Source organism: Bombus vancouverensis, chromosome 3, assembly GCF_051014615.1.
Source record: "Bombus vancouverensis nearcticus chromosome 3, iyBomVanc1_principal, whole genome shotgun sequence".
Classification (NCBI taxonomy): Eukaryota; Metazoa; Arthropoda; class Insecta; order Hymenoptera; family Apidae; genus Bombus; species Bombus vancouverensis.
The window spans coordinates 10,026,160-10,050,835 of NC_134913.1; the positions used below are offsets into that span (position 1 = coordinate 10,026,160).

General features: G+C 37.1%; 2 protein-coding genes and 1 long non-coding RNA gene across 7 annotated transcripts in view; 1 reads left to right on the plus strand and 2 right to left on the minus strand.

The window, feature by feature from the left end:
* Nucleotides 1–1,092: 1,092 nt before the first annotated feature.
* LOC117165921 (uncharacterized) lies at nt 1,093–6,676 on the minus strand. The gene is made up of 4 exons (XM_033349449.2): nt 6,394–6,676; nt 5,915–6,061; nt 5,742–5,831; nt 1,093–5,672 (listed from the first exon to the last, which is right to left on the minus strand). The coding sequence occupies exons 1-4, from the start codon at nt 6,535–6,537 to the stop codon at nt 2,331–2,333; spliced, it is 3,723 nt and encodes a 1,240-aa protein (XP_033205340.2). The 5' UTR covers nt 6,538–6,676; the 3' UTR covers nt 1,093–2,330.
* Nucleotides 6,677–6,776: 100 nt separating this feature from the next.
* LOC143305167 (uncharacterized) lies at nt 6,777–18,839 on the plus strand. The gene is made up of 2 exons (XR_013061893.1): nt 6,777–7,086; nt 17,371–18,839. It is a non-coding gene; the product is annotated as an uncharacterized LOC143305167 (long non-coding RNA).
* Nucleotides 7,381–24,676, minus strand: part of LOC117165922 (RAS oncogene family member Rab26) — a 152,351-nt gene continuing 135,055 nt past the window's right edge. For 2 of the 5 annotated variants that reach the window (XM_076627928.1, XM_076627929.1), the window contains 5 exons: nt 15,338–15,448; nt 15,064–15,172; nt 11,450–11,560; nt 9,582–9,723; nt 7,381–8,556 (listed from right to left, as the gene is read on the minus strand). In XM_076627928.1, coding sequence (XP_076484043.1) covers nt 8,439–8,556; nt 9,582–9,723; nt 11,450–11,560; nt 15,064–15,172; nt 15,338–15,448 — 591 coding nt within the window. In that variant the 3' untranslated portion in view covers nt 7,381–8,438. Of the gene's footprint in view, nt 8,557–9,581; nt 9,724–9,880; nt 10,140–11,449; nt 11,561–15,063; nt 15,173–15,337; nt 15,449–17,410; nt 17,693–24,676 lie in introns of those variants that run through there. The other 3 variants (XM_033349452.2, XR_013061892.1, XM_033349450.2) reach the window with 3 other exon arrangements.

Sequence of the window (24,676 nt, forward strand, 5' to 3'; positions counted from 1 at the left end):
CTATATAAAAACATTCCATGTACAGAAATATAGATTCTATGTATTCTCATTGCGGATAAATGATTACGAATATACAATTACGTCTGAGAAGTTCGGAACTATTGTAGTTACGTAGAACGATAACTACGAGAGTGTAATCATCGTCTCGAACATCTGCTGTAAGAAACTTAACGTAGATGGAATGGTTGAACCTGCAGATTTCTCCGAATAGCACTTCAATTTCCCTCATTTAGTTTCTCTAATTACAAAACGGTTAAAGATAAAATTCACATTTAACACTTATCCACGCGTGTAGATTACTGCTCAGAACAATTTTGAAGTTTGCGTGCTCAGATAGCCTTATCACTAACCAAGACCTCGAATATAACTTAACTAACAATCAAAGAGTTTAGTATACCAGACAAATCATTATGTACATCTCCTATATTTACTGATGATCTTATCAAAGGAGCTACTTAATGAACACGTGTCAAGAATACGCTACAACAGAAGATCTATATCAGTCTGATCTAAAATCAGTCCAAGGAGTCAAATCCCTCTCCCGTTTTAGTACAAATAGAAGAATCAAATTGCTGAACCATGATTCTAAATCGGATTGTTCTCATCCGCGAGTTGTCTGTTCTAACCGATCGAGCTGTCCACGTTTGGTCATTGTCCGTTCAGACTCTTCCTCTTTAGGTCTGCTCTTTAAGATGGCTGTCATCGGCAGTACCATAAGACAAAGGTTATAGCTAACCATATATAAGAAAATACCTAACCGATATGACAACTCCTAGAGACACATATTGATAAAGGCTTTGGTCATTCCATAATGTAAGATATTTCATCTGTAAATCTAACTGATCGATGATCCATATGGAAGAACTAGAGGTTAAAAACTTATAGGATCATGAGCAATGGTAGCCCTCTGATGGCCATTACGAGAACTATCATCACAGACACGAGGTAAATTGCTCAGAAACATGATCGCCTAATTATTATGAGCAGTTTAAAAACAGAAAATAACGATCTAAGAACTTGTACAATACTATCCTTGCGACGTTAGTCCATGAACAAGAACAACGTCAAGTGATTCTTGGAAAATCGAGGATCTGTGCTTATTACTTCTCCCTTTATTTGTTCACTATATGCAAAAACGCTACAGCTTATACAATACAAGTATGCGTATTAATAATAAAATCTAGAACATTTTAAAAATCGCTTTCCACTTTAGCGTTCAGAAAACAGCATCTCTGATAAATTAATGTGCAAAACCTGACCACGTTTGTCGATCATATCCCTCCACCGTTGATCATAACCTTTATGTAACCGCACCGTTAGAAAGAGTCAATCCTTCATTTACATTAGATTCCAACATTTAGGGATGCACTGTTTTCCGCTAGTCAAGTGAACGCGTTCAGCCAAATTGCAATGGAAAGAATAGCTGTTGTTCCATAACAAAAAGAAAAATAAGACAGAAAAAAGATAAGATATATTGTTGTAAATGTACCTCGTACAATAGAGGTCTCGCAGCGTATTTCATTCTTTCCTGAATAAACACATTCAGGTTGACACGTTCCAATTCGACAAATAAAGTTATACCTCAATGAACCAAAAAATTTCTTCAAATATTCAATAATCAGCAAGAGATTCATCAAGAGTTCCAATCAATCAAGCTCAATTATCTTTTAGACACGTCGATCGCTTAATTTTCTACAAAGTCTGACCAGTTGATTCGACACGTATCAATAAGTGCTATTTTCACGATGTCTTTTGAGTGATTAGCGCTCGGCGAAAAATAACTAACATTGCGATCAATACAGAAATAGACCTAAAAACTGTAACTCTGGGAATAACATTAAATGAAGAAATATATAGACTCTCTCTCTCTCTCTCTCTCTCCCTCTCTCTCTCTCTCTCTCTCTCTCTCTCTCTCTCTCTCTCGTGTATCTTCATTCTTCTACAATAATATGTAGTGCTTTATTTACAAAGCTCGTGAAAGATCTGGCTACTGTGCCCTGATCCTGATTAGGAAACAGGTCATCTCCCGCGATAGCCAAAGAGAAACAAAATCAGCCAAAGTATATTCAAACCACCTACTCTGAAATAAAAGAACATCAGGAGATATTACGTGCCCTTTGAACTCTTATGAACGTTATCATCAATGTATCAGATAATTAGTTGTGAATCGAGGATTTGGTAAAAAAATGTGTGTAAGGCAGCATTTAGTCAACTCGGAGAGTTTTTCCGCCCGTAGGACCAAGTACTTGTCACATTCGATTCTTCTTAACCACCTATACGTTTCGTTGGTATTTTTGCAGATTATTTCATACATGGAAAAATACACAATTCTACTGGTTTGTACCCTCGTGGAACTTGAAGTAGTGAATCTTCATAGCCCTATTGTTGGGATACTTGATCTTGCATTGAGGACAAGTCGCGTCTACTGCACCCTCCACCACATATTTGGTCAAATCCATCTCTCTGTGGAAGTTCTTGCTATTCTCGGCATTGTAGATAGTGTTGTGTGTCGTCAGCAAGTGATCTGACATTGCTGTCTTGTTGAACACGTGTCTATCGCATAAAGTGCAACTGTAGATAATGCTGTTGTGCGACAATTCATGGTTCTTTACGATTGTTGGCGTTGGGAACGTGAGCTTGCAACCATCTACAGAACAAGCAAATTTGGGAGGAGCATTTTTATGTTTTATGGTAAAATGTTGGCGCAGATTCGACACGCCAGAAAACTTTTTGTAGCAAATGTTGCAAAGGACTTTACCATCATTGCTGGGTAATGGTATACATTCAATATTATATGATTTGGCTAGATTCTGTAACAGATTCATGTGAGTCTTATTGTGCACCAATTGTTTGTGCTTGTACAATACGCTCATATTTGCAAAGAACTTCCTACAGACGTGGCACATAACTGACTTCCTGCCTGCGCTCATGGCATCCATGGGGAGAGGTGCTTTTTTATCCTCTTCTTCTAATTTTATTTTCTTAGATCTTGGCTCTTCTTGAGATAGTCTTCTCGCGTTGTTGTATACATGTTCGGGTTGTTGATTAAACATGTTAGCATGTAGGTTGAGCCTGTGACGGTGAAGCGACCGAGTACTATTGAACACCTTGTGACAGAGGGTGCATATAAGTGGACTACTTGCTAAGTTCTTGCCAGCTGACTGTAGCTTTGCAGCAGCTGCAACTGTGGATTTGTGAAGCTTCTTATGTCTTGACAGTATCTTTTTGGAGCTGTATAATTTTCCACAAATGTCACAAATGTGATCAGATTTCTTTACATCATCAAGAATGGGTTGAGCTTTGTGCCATTGCATATGTATATCTAATGTCTCCTTGTCAAGGAAAACATTTGTGCAAAGCTCACATTGAAACTCGTCACCTGAAAAGCTCTTCTCAGTTTTATTACGAGCACAGTGCACATCCCATAAGTGTGTCCTCAATTCTGTTACATCATTGAACTTGTCACTGCAAACTTGGCATTGGAAATTACCATTTGGCTTTGTTGGAGGTAAATTTGGGTAAGATTTTCGTGCTCTAGCTGGTCGGGTCATACTGGAATTGAAAAGTTCCTCTTGTTCAGTCTGGGTCAATGGCTTTTGGACATCTTTCTTCATAAATCGTAAACTTAATCTAGAGTTTGCTCGATTGTGCCAGCTCCTGTGTATCTTTAGAGATGATTCTTCCATGAAAATCTTACCGCAAATGTCGCATCCGTGACCACCTAATTCCTGAGCATGGGCAGTTTCAAAGTGAAGATTTAGGTTAGCTCTGAAGAAGAAAGTCTTTCGACATTTAGAACACTGATGTATGGACTTCGCAAGCTTTGGGTGATCAATTGCTAAGTGTCGGTCATGAGACTCTTTACTCTTGAACGTTCGCCGACAGTGGGTGCAGATGATGTTGCCTCTGATAACATTGTGAATATTTCTGATATGCCTCTTAAGATTAGCGCTATTCGAGAATATCTTGCCGCACACGTCGCACTCGTTCTTTTTATCGCCAGGATCCGAGGTGGCGCTGACATTTACTGAATTTGAGTCCTGTGAATCTTCTTGTACCGTACCATACTCCACACAGGAGATGTTTGCATTTCTTTCATTCGGATCTTCTATACCATGATCTTTCATGTGAATTTCCAAAGCACCTGCGCTGCTAAACATACTACGACAGATGACACAAGAATAAATCTTCACCTTCAGATGAAGATTTCTGTGTTCCATTAGTTCAGCTCTAGTAGTGAATTCCAAATTACAGAGGGCACAGCTATACTGATTACTGTCTGATAGTTTACCAGCATTTACTTCAGCTTCAAACGTATCCCAATCCTTGATGGGCTTTGAAATATTCTGCGTAGCCTTTACTATATCGTTTTTCAATTCAGAAGTTTCTTCCTTGTTAAGATCATTAGAGTGCTCTTTGTGATGGTTCAAATAATCACTAGGAGATTTGAATTTGCTGCCGCATTCAGAACATATGAAATCACTCTTTTTGTGGTCCAACGTTAGATGAGAATGAAACTTTTTGAACACCAAATATGTCATGCCACAATGGACACATCTATAGGATGTTCTGACGTCGGATGATAAACGTTGACACAAGTCTCTATGCTTCAGCATGTTTGGCTTGTATCTGTAAATCATACCACACAGGTCGCATACATGATTGTGCGCAGGATCACCATTTTTGTAAGGGCTGGGTATGTTCAGAGTACGATTTCCTTTGAACGATTTTTTCGGTGACTCCTGTCTCAAAGATGGCAGAGGAGTTACTGGTTTTAATTTAGGAGGAGATCGTGTTGGAGATACGAGCTCCTCATACTGTTTATCTGAATGCTTCGATAGATGAGTAAGCAGCTGCTTTCTGTCCGGCAAAGAACGTAAACACATATTACACGTGAAGCATTTCTGCAAGCCTTGTTTCGGTATAACGAGAGCAATCTTCATTGCACACTCGAACGATGCTCTACAATGTACTTTATACATCGATCGATCCGGAAACTCCGTCAAACACGCGATACACGTGTGCGGTCTTAGATCGGGCATGTGCTGACGAATGTGGAAAAGAGTACTTCTACGATCGCTAAAACTTTGTTCACAAGAGTAACATGAATATGTCTTCAATTGACTTATAATATTTTGCTGCACTTGTGTCAATGGAGCATCCTTCTCCATGCTCATTAATTCATCTTCCAAATCTTCAACAAGCTCTTCCTCATCTTCCAATTCCAATTGATTAACACTACCATTCTGTTTGTCACTATGAAATCTTTCCATATGTTTTGCATAAGAATACTTAGAATGCAAATTAATTTGACAATGTAGACATTTCTGTTTAAAAACACGTGCACCCCTAAAATGGGTATGTGGGCCTCTTTTGACTTTTTTCTTGCTTGCTGATGTGGATGCGTTGGATTTCTGAGTGGAATCAGCTTCCATAATCCTATCCTCTGAGCTTGAAAGGGGATTCAAAACAAGTTCACTACCAGTAACAGATTCAATTTCTATAGTACAATCTGTGTCATAATCATCTTGTGGTTCAGATTTTATACAAATGTCCATATCTTTCGTTAAAGCTGGTTGATCTCCCTCTAAAGCTACTTCATCATCAGGTAATTGCTGATCTTGATCATTATTTTCTGAAGGATTATTATTTTCTTCAAGATTAGTGGCTTCCTATAAAATAAACCAATTTTAATGTACCTTTATTTTTTTACAGTTTGTTTTGAAGCATATCATACTTACCAAATCTGAATCATTCGTAGATTCAGAAATAACCTCGACATTGTCCTCACAAAAGTCCAAATCAACAGGTTCATTTTTAATAGTTACAACCTATGACACATGACAATAATACATTGATTACAAGTCCATATATTATATTATACTCACAAAATTAATAGAACACGTATATTTACCACAGGATTTGGTTGCATGTGTTGTTCCAACCACCGATGCAACTTGTCTTGTGAATGCAAACATATTTCCTTGTAATTATGCCACTCATTCACATTTTTAATACATTGCGCACATATTTTCGTTGATAATCTATCCGTTACTAAAATCTAAAAAGTACATAAACCCAATAAAAATATAAGCATGTATCAAGCTTCAAACAAAAGTTAGGTTTCTCTAAAGATAATATTACTATAGAAACACGTTTCATTTGATATTTGTCTATCTAACCTTTACCAATAAGAATAAACACCAATGAAATACCCATAATCACCATTGCCAATGCTCCCATCTCAAACATGATCCGTATAGACCTAACCTCAATGTACTCGTTTCAACGCAGTAACAAAACGCGAAGCGTATAAGAGTACGCGAAGAGAAATAAACATTCAGGAAGATGACGGGCACAAAAGTATTAAATAACAATATTTTACGCACGCACCTGAATCGATAGACAAGCTTGTATCTTGCTGGCTAAGGACACCGGAGAGTCGTCCGTTTCGAACACCGACAATTTTGGCTCATCGGTGGACAGGCAGAGTCTACACACATCTTCCACATTCTGCAACTCCACCACCTCGCCCATCGTGAACGTAGATGTTCGTGGCTTTTCTTCACTGAATATCAGGCAGGTGTTCTGCCTGCCAATAATACGCGCTCCTCAGAAGCAGGTTAGGGACGCAGCGTTTTGTTTGTACGTCGACATTTGAAACTGAGCCCGAGCGGTCCATTTCGATACGTTCCTGCCGTTCAAAGGAAAAATTAGACAACGAGCACACACTAGGTAAAAGCATGCTGCTTTTTAACGCCATATTTATTTATTGGCCGAATATTATCATGTTTCGCGTGACAATATGTAGTGACAAATATGTGGAATGTATATTCAGTGATAAAAACCAAATATTTTGATCTGGATAATGAATGTATGATGTCAAATGGTTGCAAAAGTTTTTACAAAAATGATGACGTTACTAAAATAGGAAAACGAGGGCAGTAGTGGTAAATTACAAAGCAATGGTTATATAGTTGGTCGAGTGGTCGTTTATTTTATATATATTATTTGTTAATATACACTTGACATGTAACTGTTTGTCGTTTGTACACGCTGATAAGATACATTGTACATATACTACAGGTAACGTACACGGTTACATTTCGTTTCATTTACCTTCATCATTCGCAACGAATCACTCGGTAACCGCGAATTAACGAAATCAAATATTTTAACCTTTTTTTTCAATTTCGAAGTATCAGTAGCAAATTATCATCATGCGGTTATAAAAGTAATACAGTGTATAAAATCCAAAAATTCACAATACAAATTGGGCTGATCTAAAATATCCTGTCGTATATAGGACTATTACATACAAAAGGTTAGAAATCAGATATGGTTACGTAACTAATGCAACCGTTATCACAAACTACACGATTATACACACACGAGCTTTATTTAATTGCAAAACGAATCGATACAGAATAAAGTTTGAAAACAAAATACAATTATACAAAACTTTCTAAAGAGTTTCATCAATCTAAATGATTATAAAGATTAAAAGACTTATGAATGTGTCTCTACATACACATGTAGCATCGATTGAAAAGCTTCAATCACTCGTACCTGAAAACTACGAGAATATGCTTTCGAACAAAATATTATTGAGCGTTCTTTTCTAAAACGTGTTGTATATATGGCAGCTATGGTATATTTTCGAAAAGCTCTTCTACACGGCGGCCACTCTAAAACCGCAAATCTACTTGGTACATGGTGAGCTTCCACGTGAACATGTCGTTAATTTATCGATAGCACGTTTTGAATACAATTTCATTTTAAATATATTCTCTTTCTTCCCCCTCCTTTTATTAATACCGTAACGATCATATACAGTGCACAAATTAGAACCATTAAGAGATTCCCTAAATCTATGTATCTCGCGGACCTTTGTCCCGAATCAGCTATTCACATTAATGTACAGTATAGGATTAACCACCGATAAATAAATTTCTATACATGTATCGTCAACAAGAGTTTCCTATTCGGTCTCTTTGAAAAATATCAGCTTTCTATCCATCTACATTTTTTTCGTTTATGCCTCGATAAAGGTACTCTTCTGGTGGAACAGAAACGTTGTTTCGACGTTTTTTGAAATCTCTTTTCAGTAAAAATAAAAAATTATATTTTCGATCTCATTAGTGCGTTTTCTTTCGATTTCTTTCAAATTTGTTCGATCTCGTTTGAGAGTCAATTCGTTCGAACAACAAGCTCTCGTGAACGAATTGTGCAATGTTACGAAAATTCGTCTCGTTTTACGAATGACATCTGCAACGAGGTAACATTTCAACGATTATCTGTTATGAATCATAAGGGACGAATTGTTGAACGCCCACGATAGTTCCGCGCCATTTTTATGGCCAACCAGTTCCGGTCCATGTTCCACCATTCGTCTGAATCTATCGCAGGGAAGTGTGTGCGCAGGATTACTGCGCAATTCAGGTAGTCAGGCAATTGGAATTGAAGCAGGAATTTCGTTGCGACTGCTGACGGACGTAGTCTTGTACGTTGAATTTCGTGTCGTCCGGGTCGTTGCTTTTCCTCGCCTTCAAGTCTCTGAAATCAAATAGAAATTCGCTTTTTATCTTATCAGGTGTTCTCCAGCCGCTTAAGTCTGATGAAAACCAGTCACTTGACTTTGTTGTGATTTCGCAACGTTCATGCTTCCAATGCAATGGTAGGATTGAACCATTGAGGAGGATTGCATGTAGAAACGGGATGAATTTCAATATATTTCCACGAATCTAAATCAATTCCAATAAGTTTCACTTTATGGGATTTATCTAGTATTCATAAGAAATGGTGATCTTTTGGCATTTGCAAAGTATATTGTAGCGTTACTTGGATCACTGTGGAAGCCTAGTCTACACTGGCAGACAATTGTCCGCAGTCAATGCGTATACATTTTCCAGGGAAGAATTCGCAGAAAAACATATGTAGTGTTGAAGTGGTTACCACTTCTAAGAAAACTCTACATCTGGTTTTTTTAGTTTTCTCAAGCACTGAAGCCATCGACAGCGCGTAGACAAAAGACTGCGACGAAGTTAGGCCATAAATAGTAGACAGGCGACGTTGGCTTCGGGGTTTTTCAGTTATTGGCTAACACAGCTAGCGTGCGGATCTGGACCAGCTCAAATTGTATTCTTACTTATTACACTTCTATTTAAATATATTTTCTGCCTTACAATTTATCCACGTGTTTTCTCTGTTTATACATCGAATAACCTCAACATGTAGATTGTAGACTACTGTCTACAATTATCTGTCAGTGTAGACTAGGCTTTACTGAGCTCGGAACCGGGATATTATAATAGAGTTCTACTAAAGTGTTTGAACTCATGTTATATAGGTTCGAATGTACCTCAAAATATGTTTCTCGCTCTCTCTTCTCGATATGCTCATGAATTGTCTAACACTATCCAATCAGGTCCGAATTTATTTGCAATATGCTTAATCGTGTTATGATTGCATCACTAAAACCGTTCGTCTGCATTACGCCTTGGTATTTGTACAGTGCTGCCTTAAGATTTAATTTGTTTAAGATTGACAGATGATAGGTTGGTGATGATTAATGAAAATACCTAGCAACGGCCAAGAAGGCCAATTCGACGTTCAGGCCAGTTTTAGCTGAGGTTTCCATAAAGGGAACTTTGTACTCTTGCGCCAATCGTTCTCCGTCTTCCCTCTTCACTACTCGTTCCGTTCCACAGTCAGACTTGTTGCCTAAAATTATTTATTTTAATTTATTAGACTTGGTGAAGTGAACATAATGTTTAATAAGTGGAAATGTTTGTTTAACGTGAGCTAGCCTGATGGAATGGAATTAATAAGTTGACATTGATAGTGATTTTATCTATGTCTAGTCTAGGTTTATGCTTACATCTCGTTAAAAGTAGATCTGCACGCTATCAAACATATCATTTACTGCGAAGTTGATGTCCTGATCTGACTATAAAATCTATCATGTTCTATTTATCTTATTTTAGAAAAATAAGCTGGTGATCGGTGCTTTCTCATAAATCAGTTCTTGGAGCTGTCGTTTCAATTAGAAGTTTCAGCTGAGATCCATAGTTAGAATACATGTTCCTTATAGAGGTACAGAGCTAGTTTTACTCCCTTGTGATAAAGTTCATGAAAAGCTATCAAATAGATCATTGAAACGTTATTTAACTCTTATATAGCGAACCAAAATGTTGCAGTTATTATTAACAAGTATATAAATTTTAATACAAAACTTTGAAAGTATTTCAACTACTACTATTGATAGTACTAAAGGTACTATTCAAAAATATAAAATTATATCTAAATTTTTATGTTTTATATTTATTATCTTATATTTATTATTTTCTATTTTATATCTAAATATTTATATCTAGAACTAAGCGGTTTCGTGATGTTTTCAGTAGGAAGCAAAAAATGTTAAATATAGAGTTACGGTTAGTTACACACCAAGATTACGGCAAATAATTAAGTAGCCATAAATCTCCTTACTCAATACTAAAATATCCTCGACCGGACTATTTCAATATAAATGGTTTTAAGACCATATTATATTCCATTCATAAAAATTGAATAACTATTTACAATTTTAGAAAGGAATAATTGAAATTTATTAAAAATTGTTTTAAATATTTGACATTCTTCCATTCAATGTTTTACGACTTATAATATTCATATTCAGATATTGATCATCTGTCAAGACACGACTCAATCAAATCATCCAGTCAAGCTAGCGAACAGTTCTTGATTTTAACGATTCCCTCAACCAACAATCTGCTCTTCCTAGAACGTCTTTCTCGACTTTCTACGAAAGTAAGAAACCTGTCGAAACTATGCAAAAACCAGCTAACGTATCGATCATCTTGGCAACTTTCACGCAAACGAGACGACAAAAAAAGCAATCACGGCTCTTTTCCTTTTCTCTGTTTTCCTTCTTTAGTCTCTTCAGACGAATGCAAATAAAGACTAGGTAAGAGATATGTTCATTTTAATTTTTGTTGACATCCTTTCTTTTTTTATGTTATACTTTTGCTAAAAGGATAGTTGTAATAACTAAAAGATAGCATGGTAAATATTGCACAGTTGAAAAGAAGAATAATTCGTTATATCTAAAAATATGCTCTCTTTATCAGGTCAGGTTTAATGATTTCTAAGGTCAGGTTTAATGACGATAAAATTTGTCTATCCTTTCTTTTTCGATTTTAAAGCAAATATAGTAACTTAGCGGGATCATATGTGGATGTGGACATAAAAAACAAACAAACAAAGTTGTTGTTGTTGTTAGACAAGCTTGTTGGATAATATGAAAACATGCTTGCTTACAGAGGGTTAATAAGACAAGATTATTTGACAGTACATTGAATTTTAAAGTTGTTTCGCTATAAAAAAAACGAAGGATTTGATTTATGAAGTTTTGTACTATGATCTTCAAATAATAATCGAAGCTCACCCAACAGCATAATGACCACGTCCTCGTTCGCGTGTTCCCGGATTTCGCTCAGCCAGGCTCTGATGTTGTCGTAACTCGTCTTGTTCGTCACATCGTACAGCAATAAAAGAGCTGAAACCAATGATGATCGTTGTGCAACCGGCCGTGATCCTAGTAATTGATAGACACACGCGGAAACAAAAGTTTCCACGTGACGCTGTCCATGTTATTACGTGTCCGTAAAATGCTACAGCTCGTTTGTTCTCCCCTTTTTCATTGGCCAGAGAAATTTACACGCGTCTGTTTCGTCGTTCTTTTATAAACACCGCGTTGTGTCAAACGACGTTTTCACGGCCTGGCAAATTGAGATGCGAGAAAATGAAGTGTGTTTTTATGCGCAAGAAAATGAAGTGCGCCTTTGTACTTGAAAGTCTCTCTGGGAATATTATTCGGTTGGAAGTTTCTGAAACGGTTGCTTTGTTATATGCGATATACGTGCTTTGTTCAATATGATTTTTTCAGAAAAATATCCTTTCGAACGTTCATCTCTTCTTCTTGTGTCTTGGCATTTTAAATATTTATAGATAATTTTACTGAAGAATTACAATTTTGCTACAGCATTCGATTTCATGTATCCCCAATTATCACAGCTTATTTATTTGTACGCTCGTACAAAAACTTTTAAAACAAAATCATACATTTCCCGATGCTACCGTAACAACTAAATATGATTCGAGCATATCCAATTAATCGAATACAAAAACTAGCCAATACGCTTACGGATAAGATTGATTTCTTTTTTGTAGCTCTGCTAATTGTTTCAAGGAATCTTTATACAGATCTATACGCACTGTTTAAATTATGTTTTAATCGCGGATTTTTTGTAACTCCATTTAGATTTAATTGTATAATATTATGTAGCCATTGCTGTTCTTCTTCTTGCCCTTTCTATTTTTGTTTATTTCTTTTCTTATATATAATTGTATGTATATGTCGGAGATGGAAGGACAGCGGGATTTCCCGTCCGGAATGTTGGGAAAACCCCAAATACCCTAGTCCAGACTCGAAATGACATAGCGGGTCACTAGATGTAGCCACGATCACGGGAGGGACGTGTACCTGCCAGAGGTATGAAATGATTATATGGCTCCCCTTAAAAACAAAGATTGACCCGAGAAGTGAGGACAGGAATATATAAGGGATGTTTCATTTGGGTTATGAGGCAGTTAGTTTGTTAGTTAGTCGTTGGAGGAATTACTGATTGAGTTATCGAGAAGTTACCCGAATCGAATATTACGTTGATACTTGTCCTCCCCTGGACCGTGGATTCGTTATCGAACCTGGATTCGTTGTCACCATCATCCTATCGCCATTACTCATAGCCTCTTGTAGTGCCCACATTTGTACCGATAAATATTAGCCACATCCGCGACGGTAAGGTAAGTCGAACGCCCCAAAATGGCAACCTGACTCCGACATATATATCGGGTTTATACCCGTTCTATTAACCAGTAGATAAATCAATAAATAAATACTTCTCATTCGTGCTCGTCCTACTTAAAATTTTCATCAATTATTTACGCAAGAACTGAAAGTGTTTTTCCATTCGAAAGCTTGTTTTCTCACCAATATACCACGGTGGGTTAAAGTTCACAGGAGGAAAGCTTGGCCGTTCCAGTAATATCTGACGATGGAGACACTATTGTCGAAGTGTCTCCGAGGCGTAATTGTTACCCACGCCTTTGAAACGTCCAACTATTGTCGCGTCTCTACTGAAAGAGGGTTTCTCCGTGCAAACAATGGTCGACCCCCGACGGCGGACAACGCGTTTCCTCCTCCTCTCCTTTACCCTCGAATTCGCTTAAGTAGCTTCCCAAAATTAACGCTCTCCTTGAATTTTGAAACGTTTCATGGCCTGTTTTAACACCACTCTACCCGCTAAACCCTTATTGCTCGAAAATGCGTTCATCGAACTTCATTTTATTTGACTGATAGTGAAATAGTTTGTTGTTAAAATGTTATTGGTGCTTACAGAATAATCTGTATTTTTTATTGTTTTTTTTTTATCATTTTTAGATCATGAAAGTTTTATTAAAAATAAGAGACGTCATAAAAGACTTGTGAACAGGATGATAGAGTAGCGAGCAGAGTTATAAGTACTTGTTAAATTGAAACAGAACGCTTTACAGAGAAATCAGAGGCGGACTTTCATCTCGTATTTTCCAGTAAAGAAACCGTATTTCTACATACTTGGAATGCAGTTATATGTAATGTCACATTGTATAACGCAATTTACATAATATCCAGTCAGTTCAGAGTTCTCAGCGTTTTGGCCTTCTACTTAGCCGGTTACGTGAAAAACTTCATCAGCATTTCGATTATCTGGGACACGTTCTTTTTCTCAGCGGTCGTTGGTTTAGCACAAACCTGGCAATTGGCGACAATTCATCGAGGGAAATAAGTCAGCTATTTATTCTTTTTTTTTTTTTTTTTTTTTTTAGAGTGAGAAAATTAATGTAAATTTACTAGAAACGTTATACTAATAAATATTCATGATATCATTATAAACTTATTCTAGAATTAACTCTAACGAAACTACTTTTTAGTAAACTAATACAGGAATATAATTAAATTTGATTGGTAATATTTGATTAAAATCATACTCATAGCACACGTAGTTAAAATTGAAGTTTCAATAGAGACACCCGCCAAGCATTATTATTGTAATGAAATCATAAACACAGCAGAGAAACTGCTAATTTATGCCTTGCGATGAATTGTCAGTTATTGTCCTTTATTCTTGTCTCAAACAAGTCTGTCCAACTAGTACCTAATTATGCTATCGCCTTGTGTCATGATTACTGGATGCGATGCTGTTTGTAAATGGAAGACTGATTGCACGCTGGTAACGAAAACTTCTCTATCATGAATTATTTGAAACGTGTCCTTTAACATATGTAATTGTGTCACAAACATTTTTTTAGCTGTCTTTTTTTTAAGCTGCAATTAGAAGCTATATACAGACGAAGAAAATACATATTAATGGACTGCGCACGTTTATGCATTTATGAGAAATTTAAAGATGTATAAATGAAACATATAGTAGGTGTATAACGCGTAAAAAGACGTAGGAATTATTGAAAGTAAAATATATTAACGGATCTTTACTTAATTTTCATTGTTTTAACTATGTTTCGGATGCAATTGCAAGGAAGCTGCTCTTCCGCATACTAGTCTAGCTTTATAATACATATTACTTAAGATGATTCTAATTATAGAGAGTGTAAGTAGTACATAAATCAGAGGATTTTATATGTAACGAATAATATATGTTAAAATTAATTATACAAAATTTAAGATAAATCGACTAAGTAATTAAACTAGCACACTTTAGTTCCTATTTCTTTAGAAATTTATATAATATTACAATATTTTCCTTTTTATTATTTAATTTGTACTTTACAATTTATCCAGCTGGACGTTTGGTAAATTTTTCTATATTACAATATTTATATATTTGTCCTTGAAAGTTTCATTATCCAATGAGGTTCGCAGACCTTTTTTACTTTTCTTACGATAAATAATCAACAACTTTATCAACTTCGTGTACAAATCTACGATAAGGGTATAATTACCATGAGCGTCTCTGTAATAAGCATGCGTCACGCTTCGAAATCTTTCTTGCCCGGCCGTGTCCCATATTTGAAGCTTGATAGATGTATCGTCGACGACGACTACTTTATTCTGAAACACAGAAAGCATTTATATATACCGCTTGATATATGATTCTCTCACCTACATTAACATTGTAACAGTCACTTGGTTTTTCTTAGTAAATTGTTTCTTCGTATTTTAAAATGAATTCATTTTTGTTTGTGGCACTTCTAGGAAGAACTTAGAATATCTCACCCTAAAATCAATGCCCACGGTGGTTATATAGTTGCCAGACAGGAATCTGCCATCTCTAAATCGTGTTAGGAGGCAGGTTTTCCCGACGCCACTGTCACCAAGTAGCATCACCTATGTTACGTGAAAATTTTCTGTGAAAATACCGTAGAAGGAAACTCTTTGCAAAATATTCGAAAGCTATTCTACGTTTACAGTATTTAAAAGTAGTTGTACTTTTAAAACCTAGAATTATATAAAAATCTATTTGAAAAAAAGAAAGATAGAAGAGATTTATTATAAAAAGAATTGGAAATAAAACTTCTTTGCAATACATTTAATTGAGTTCACGGGAAAACATTGCACGATTTATACGTTTACCACTGATATTCTGTAATAGAAAAGAAAACACAGAAGAACGAAATAGTTTACCTAACCTTCTCAATCAATTTTAAATATCATATTCACATTTATTTCTTTATGATAAAAGGAAATACAGCAGAAGATAAAAAAGAGGTATTCTTAGTTATTAATTCCAATGAAACTTTTATTCTATTTAACGAAAACCAGTTAATCAGATCGAAGTGTATCACGCAACGAGTCCGTGTCCAAACGCATTCGTACAGTTATCTTATTTGTAGAAAACTCAGTAAGCGCAGAAATGTGTAATTAACTAGATTCCAGCGATATCATGGTCGACAGATTGAGATTGATCTACGATTGAACCGAACGCAAAGTATTCTGAACATACCGATGAACCATCTAACAGAGATTAATAACCGCAAATCATCGTTCCCTATCAGTCGTAAATTACGCTGGAAAAATGTGTACTATTTGCGTTATGCCTGAATTAGCGTGTAAAAGGTTACGTGATAAGAAGTGGTAAAATTAGTAGTAGCCACGAACAAGTATTAGAAATGGGGTTGGTTCGTCATGAATTTTAGAACATGGCTACTGGCCGCTGTCAAAGTAATCCTGAAATTAAGTTTCCTTTTAAAGAGAAACTCAAATTGTAAGCTTGAAATTAGGAGATTGCTCTTTCGGAAAATTACGCTGCTAAAAAGACAGTGATTGCGAAAAGTTCTATTCTGAACGTAGAAGTTAGAAGCACAACTCTGATTGGAAAAGTTCGTTTTTGCTGATCGAATTACTGCGGTTTTTAGTCTTTCCATAGTTTGTTGATGCGCTTGGAAACGGAGAAATTTGATTATTGCTTTATTATTGATCGAAAACTAATTGAAACACCGTTTGTAAATTATCAAAATCTCCGAGTCTCGCCAATTCTCTATAGAAGTATATCAATTAAATAAGACAATTAAACAGTCTGTTTATAAGATATTTCTGTCAGCTTGTAATTTTTACATCCCGACACAATATTGGATTTATTATTTATTATTACGTATATGTATTCTAGATTCTACGATTTCGTAAGAGAGAAAATTTGCAATAGTATTTAAATGAAGATAACAATGCATCAATTAATTTTAGTTTTTCGGCCTTCTTATGCAACATTTCATAATACTAACATAATTCTAACAAAATTCAATTTTGCAACACCAAAGACCGCGTTTTAACGTGTACGATAACTCTCTGTCCACGAAAGCTGTGTATTTATAACATTGTAATAAATCATACATATATTGCATGGATATGAAATTCCTCCCTCATAAGGCTGTGATTGTAGTGGACGTAAATTCACTTTGGCGAATTGGCCCTCTGACAAACTCTGACAATTGTTCGTAAACTAATTTACAACAATCGAACATTTTCGCAGCACTCTTAAGGCACTCGGATGTTCGATTTTTGATTCGGCGAGCAATCGCCAAACGGCGAACAAATCTTCTCTTGTATTTTTATTTTACTAAATTTTACAAAAGCATTCGCTTGCTTGGTCTAAATACGTTAAAGCGAATCTTCAAAGTACGCATCCACTATAATCATAGCCTAAGCCCTAAGGTCTAAAGACTCTAAACCGTCAACAGCTTAAAGCGTCCATGCCCAAGTTCGATCGGACCGCAAAAGGCAACCCTGTTCCATCGATTATCTCTTTCTCGTAGAAGAACCGGTTCGCTATAGTATCAGGAGAGAGGGCAGGACCTTGAAAAGGAGCTCGCCGTGTTCGGGTGGGGCCTGTTGGCTGGTCGAGTCGATGCTGTCGCGCGAGGACTGCCGCCTGGTCGGACCCGTCGTCTCCTGGGGCCGGTTGAACGTAGAACCGCCAGCCTGAGAAGTGGAAGGAGTAGCTGGGGCCGGGCCCCTGGCTCCACTAGCGGACCCAGTGCCGGCCGACCAATCGGAGGCAACTGGCCCCGTTCCACGCGGACCGTGTCTGCTGGCGCGTTTCGTCATGCTACGCAGCTTCTCCTCCATGGTGTTCATGGGCCCCTGCTACCGGGAGCACCAATTTGCTCTTCTTCTTCTCGGCCACTCCTCGTCGCGCTCGTCGTCGTCGTGATTGTCGTCGTCGTCGTCGACTCGCTCCTTCCTTCACTTCGCGCGGATCGCGGCCTATCTCCTGTCTTTCGTTATCGAGGTCAGTCAACCCGGGACCAGAGACGAAGAGGGACACAGGGGACGATGTTTCACCTTGCGTCTCTTCTGCCTTCCGCTTTGCCCGCTCGTTCGGCCGCCGTTGATCAACGAACGCTGAGTGAAAGTCCGCTCGGCGAGAAGAGCCGCGCGACCGATTGGATCGAGAGGCCGATCAGTGACGCGCTAGGCTCGCGAGAGCTGGCCGTACGCTGCGCGCGGTTCTTAAGAGACACCTGGATTAAAGGAACCTCATGAGTACTGTTGATGAGGCTGCTTTTTCAGGGATGATTCAAGGTATTTGGAAATGGTTGAGTTTAGAAAGCATGTGTCTTATTGCACACATTGTTTGCTTCGTCTAATGGATTGGCAGATGCTAATGCATAAAGTTTGTGGGGGTTGATCCATGTAATATTTCAAGTTATCTATGAACATGGTTAGGTAGGCTGTGAGCACATGAAGAGTGGTAAGCGACAGAGCGCCAAAGCAGCACGAAATAGATACAACTTATAAATTTGAATAGAATAGACTGTACAGCAGCTGCAATACCGTTAATGCCAATGTTAATGCTTCATCGCTTTATCTCTATCGCTCACCTATGGCCTTAGAAGGACCCAGCGAATGTTGCTAAGTCTGCTTTTTCGGAGACAGATTCAGGAAGAATGACTTTTAGACATAGTTCAGTTCGAGAAGGATTACCTTCAGACATGGTGCAATTCAAAAAGTATGACTTTCAGACATAACTCAAGAGAGAAAGTTTGGAAGGTTTGGTTTAGTAAGGTTTAGTTCAGGTTCAATTTCAGGGATTCGTTCATTTAACGTTTATGGTTATGGATATAATTATAAATTAGGATATGAATACAATTGCTGTGTCTGCTTTTTAAAGAAGATTTCGGGAGAATGACTTTCATATTGTACATGGTTCGAGAGGACAAGTTTCAACTGTTTGATTTAATAGATTACATGAAGCGAATACGAATAAAGTAGTTTATGATGATCCTTGTGTAATGTTTCGGATTGGGTATATGAATCCCATTGCCTACATTTGCTATACCTATATTGTCAGATGTAATGAAGAGGCTTTACGTTTGAAGTTTCGAAACAGCGCAGTACAGCATTGTACACACAGTAGAAGATGTCAGATTACATTGTAAACAGATATTCTGCATGGTTTGCTAATCAATATCCTATTGAAAGCTTGCAACCTAATAAATGTATCTACAATCGCACGAATTACCGGGATCTTGTAATCTGGCCAGAACTCGATAGAACAAGCAGCAATCAATCTATGTATACAGATAGCAGAATATTTGAAACACGCTTTTCGCTATGAATATCGAATAAACGGATTTGCAACAAGCATTTCACAAATGCAAAATCTACACTACCATATGTATCGATACACCAACTGGTTAAATTTACAAAAAAAAAACCCAGCAAATTTTGCTTTATCTATACTAAATCGACTGTTTAAATATTTTTGGAATCCCCGCGAAATAATATTTATGTTGTATTATATTTTCCGATTTGTTTCAAACTTCACCAACATGATCATAATGCTCGACTCTCGTATCAGTATTAATAAAATTGCAAAATGTTTCGTGTAACATGCATAATAATATATTCATTAAAGCTGTCTGTTACCGTCTATCGTGTAAGTTTTCGACGTTGAAGACGTGCCACGATTGAAGCAACGGGAAAATGAAGGTTGGCATCGCGTGTCGGAGGATCATTGTTCCTCGTTCGAGGCCGGATAATCGATAAACCCGGGAAAACGGGCTGGTTCTATCAACAACGCGTACATGGAACGACGGACGGGCATAATTCGCGGCAACTTGAAAGCTTCGTAATTGCTTGGCTTGTTACGCGATGGATTATATAACGGGTCGACACCTATGTTGATTTCAGCGCTCGCGCGTTACGCGTCCGCTTACATAAACAGCGGCCGGGTGTTTCAATTAATCCGCGAAACATCGATCCCCATCGTTATATCGTTCAAATTTAACGACCCCTCCTTAATATTTAGCAGAGTAAATTCTGACTTTTGGGTGTTTTGTTCCGATGGCTAATTGGGCTACGGTTAGTTGGGCGGATAATCGACGCAAATATTGGCGCTGGGAAGAGACGATCGCGAATTAAATTACATTTTGATAAATCTACTTGACACTTAGGTTGGTTGTCAGTCTGATTGCGTTCGTTACTTTAGTGGATTATTTTATTGGATGGTTGTATTATTGAATTTTCCCAGTAACTAATCTTTGCCAAAGTGAATGGCTGGATGTTTTGGCTAATTTTGCATCCGTCGTGTTGCCATCTTAACCGTTTGATCGCAGCACTGTACTTCGTATACTGTAATAAATTATTAATTAACTAAATGATAGATCTTTAGATAAATAGATATTTGTCATCGATAGAACTGTATAATCTTAAATTTTACTGCGTTATGCCTTGCATACATCGGGAAACATGTTTTTATAATATTATTAATTAACTAAATAATAATACTTCTCACAAATATTCAATAAAATTTGCGACGCATCGAAATAATTTAACGAACTCGCAGTAAAATTTCTCGTTTTCTACACCCACTAAAAATCGTAACTCGATCATTTTGACTAGCTTGATGGTGTCAATGTTAAAAGTAGTTCTGCCTCGAATATCCACAATTTCTTCGAATTACCACAAGCTGGTTCCCTCCCTTGATATTTTTCGACGTGCGTTCATGAAACGACGCTGTTGAAACGCGTTCCTATTACGTCCCGTTTCATTGGGCGTGGAAGATTGAAAGGGAAGTTGAAATTGTACCGCTTCGAACGCCGCTCTTTTTCTGTTTGATGTTCGGCTCGACCCAATCACGGTAGTTAGAGATTGATTACCGGTGGTGCTGGAGGAAAAAGAATTGCGAAAGGCAGGATGTTGCAGCTTTTCGTCGATTATTGTTCGTTATTGTTTTTCTACAGCCGCTCCAAGTTTCATTCTTGATTCTTATGCTAAACTTTCCCAAGTTTTCCTTTCTATTAATCGATGAAAATAATTGCCACAGTAACAGGTTGAAGTTAATCTTGTTTCTAGTTCTTCAAATTGGAACTAATGGCAGTAAGCTAAATCTATGTCGTAGTAAATAACAATCTTATATTTATTTGTTTGTCCTCGTTTATTGCACAAAATGCGATTAAGGAAGAAAACCATTCGATTGGAAATTTGAAATTAAATGGAAATCAATGGAATTAACGAGTTAGAAGTCGAGTCTGTCGGGGATTCCCGGGGCGATTTCGTTACAAAAACCGAATCCTGATGCAGATACGAGGCTGGCTGGTCCAGCCTACCGCTTTGGGCCCACCCACGCCGTACCTAGCGTCAAAAAAACCCTCGAGGTTACAATGGAACAGGCCCTGTTGCCGGCGGACTCTACCCGACTGGTGGCGCCCTTTCCTACACTTTACTTTGTACGATCCCAAGAGTTCGAAGTAGCAGAAGCATTCCATTGCACGAGCACCCAATCAAATAAAAATTTCAAGAATATTTTATAATTAAGGTACAATAGACAGGTTTATTACACTTTGAGAAGAACAATTGCAAGATAATTTCATTTTGCCACTTCTAATAGAATTATTTCTGTTTAATACTACTTTTTCGTTGCGATAGTCAAAATTAATAAAAATAGTAAATTAGCGTTAATACTTCGAACGACTAAACTTGTATCAAGGAAATACAAAGAGTGAAATTACCAAAAGCGTAAAATCCACCGTGAAATTTTGCAATTTTTAGATCTTTTCCATATTCGAAGAATATTGTTTGTTCTTGTTTTTTTTTTATTATTGCGAGTCATCTTTCAATTGATTTTTCGAGATATTCTTAGCATAGCTTTGAAGGTTTTCGACAGTTTTTAAAAGATCTTCTATTGGATCTTTAATGGTCTTTTTATATAGATTCCTTCTGTTTTTAAATCTATCGATCCTTTCTTCGACATTTCCATTTACCAAGGTCTCCATTTCGTTGTTGCAATTCGCTAATTGCAAAATCTAGATACAACGGTGTTCAATCAAGACGCGCAATCGTAATCTCTTTAATGAAAATGTGTCCTGAATAACCGTTGCCAAGTACTAATCATTCATTAACACCTGCATTTCATCTGGATAATACACTTTCCCTGATTAAAAGTCTTCGTTATCAGCGACCAACTATTACCAATAATTAAGTTCTTATCACCGACAATTAGTATTTTAATTTCAATTGCACAGTGCCTTTAAACTTTTATCAAATTTTATGTCTTCATTGCAATCTTTCTAAATGTATCAGACTTACACCCATACGAGATAAACTTCAACTTAAATCACAATGGACACGATCCACATACAACTCCACCATTTTTGCATTGAATCAAGTAATTTTACGATTTAATCGTCGCTTTCATATATTTTTCATAGGACACAGATCAATCAAAATTTTTCTTATAATCATCGTAGATGAATAAACCAATTTAACCAAATTCGTACGTACAATAACTCCGAAATTTTTACATTAAATCAAGAAATTTTACGATTTATTCATTTTGTAGAACACAGTCTCAAAGGGTCTTCCCACGTAATTGTCATAAACGATTACATCAACTTAACGAAATTCACGTTATGCAAAATTGTTGCATTAAATCAAGAAGTTTTACGACTTCGATCACTTTTTTCCCGCTTTCATAGGACGCAAACCAAACGAGATTTCTCCTATAATCGTTATAAGCGATTAGATCAATTTGACCAAACTGACAGGTACGATCCATTGCTTCGTATTAAATCCAGAATTACGATTCTATCGTTTTCCCCGGTTTTACACCGTTTTTATGCTACACAAATCTAAAGAGACTCTTCTCCCTCGCAATGATTTCGGTTCCACGTTTATACCATTTTAAGAACGGCGGTTGTTTTAGTGGAATATAAAGTCGAGGAAGGAGAGCGTGTTTTATAGGTGTTTCCACCGATGGTAATACGGTCTCGTTTCTCCGTGGATTCTGACTATTGTGCAAGCGCCCTTGGCTTTGCGCTCGGACATTATCTTCTGTCGAGACACGGATGACCTGTCCCCGTTGCGTCATCGCGTCACACACCAGCGATTTCCTTCTTTCGCATCGGTTACCTCCGAAGGAGTACTTTTTCCATGTCACTGCCGATGTTTCAGCCTCTCTCTTCTCCAAGCCAGCTTTATTTTCACCCTTCGTTCCGGTGTCGTTGACGGCTACCCTACATGAACCCGCGACGCTCCTTTGAAATGCCTCGGCGTAACGAACGCAGCGCGGAATATCGTGTGTTCAGATTCCTCTGTGCTTGTTATCTAAGCCATCTGAGATCTTCGCGTGCGGTGATATTTCGAACGAAGGTTTTGCGTGACGTGGTAAAAATGTAAGTTTTTCGCAGGCACCGTACGACTAATAATTAAAGGCGAATAATTAAACGATTCGTTTAGCTTAGTGCGTATTTAGCTTCAGTTTAATTAATCAATTAATTAAACGTCAATTAATTAATTTGACATTCAGTTTTAGGTATTTTTGTCTTAGCGATTTTGAGAAAACTTCGGATTTTTATATGACGAGCATTAAGCGTCGAGTGTTCGCCAAATTTCACGCGAAGGGTTGTATATTCTAACCATGTAAGGCAAAATATTGTTACGAAATTTAGAAAATAGACGAGGAGAACTTAGATTGATATTTTCTAACTTCGTTTTTTTCAAATTCGTCGCCCTTTTCACATTCATTTAGATCGTCTTTCAAAGACATCTTCTCTATTTTCTTCTTCTGATTTCCACTGACGTTCGTAAATCGTTGAATGGTCGCTAATTTTGAAGAGAGAACGAATTGAAATAAACTTTGTTGGACAACATCCAATCCATATTCGACAGTTCGATAATGCGAACTATTACTATTAAATTCACGCAGTGATCAAAATCGTTTCATTTTTTAAAGGTAATTTTAAATCTGAAAAATGGCAATGCCACCAAACTTCGTCTCTTATTCATTCTATAGCAAACGTAACCAAAGTAAAGAGAATCAGAAATATGTATTCTTATTTCGAAGAGACTGCCTCTAATCGTCGTATTCTATTTCGAAAGATTCAAATTACATTGACAGGAAACAAGAAAAGAACGGAAACAAAACGAGATTTCATCTTTCAAATAACACACACAGCAATGCCATTCGACGATGCCACTCGTTTTGTATTGTCTTATTGTCTGTTATTACTGCAGCTATTTGAACTGACGGAGACGTCGAATACCAGCACGCACACCTGTACGCGAGATTAATTATTGATCGGACCCGTACGTTCGATCGATCGTTAATTCGGGGATGCGTAATTAATTAATGCATCGGATGCATCGGACACATCGGACGCTTAGAACATTCGACGAACAGAGGTATCACGGTGTTGCACTTAAAAGCACACGATAAATCCTTACAGATATGCGGCTGGTTTGCAATTAATCAATTCGACGAATTCGTGACGAAGCTCACACGTGACGTTGTTAACGACGATGTCGCAGCTGTTGGACGTTTATGATCACGAGAAATCGCGTGCTTGTTGTTCAAAATGATAAATTAAAAAATTAAATACGTTGAATTTCATACATCCTAGCGATGGAGTAAAAGATTTGTTTCTTTTGTATCTATTTTTTGGTCAGCTTCAACTAGGTTTTATTGCTCCGATTTTTTCCCTATATTTCGGATATGTGTAGTTTCAAATAGTTTCCAGGGATAACCAATTCGATCTATTTGTATTTAATAAGTCAGTATAAAGCGTAGTCATTTAATTAGTATAAGATTTTCAGTTAATCAGGTCGAAGTTTAATTTA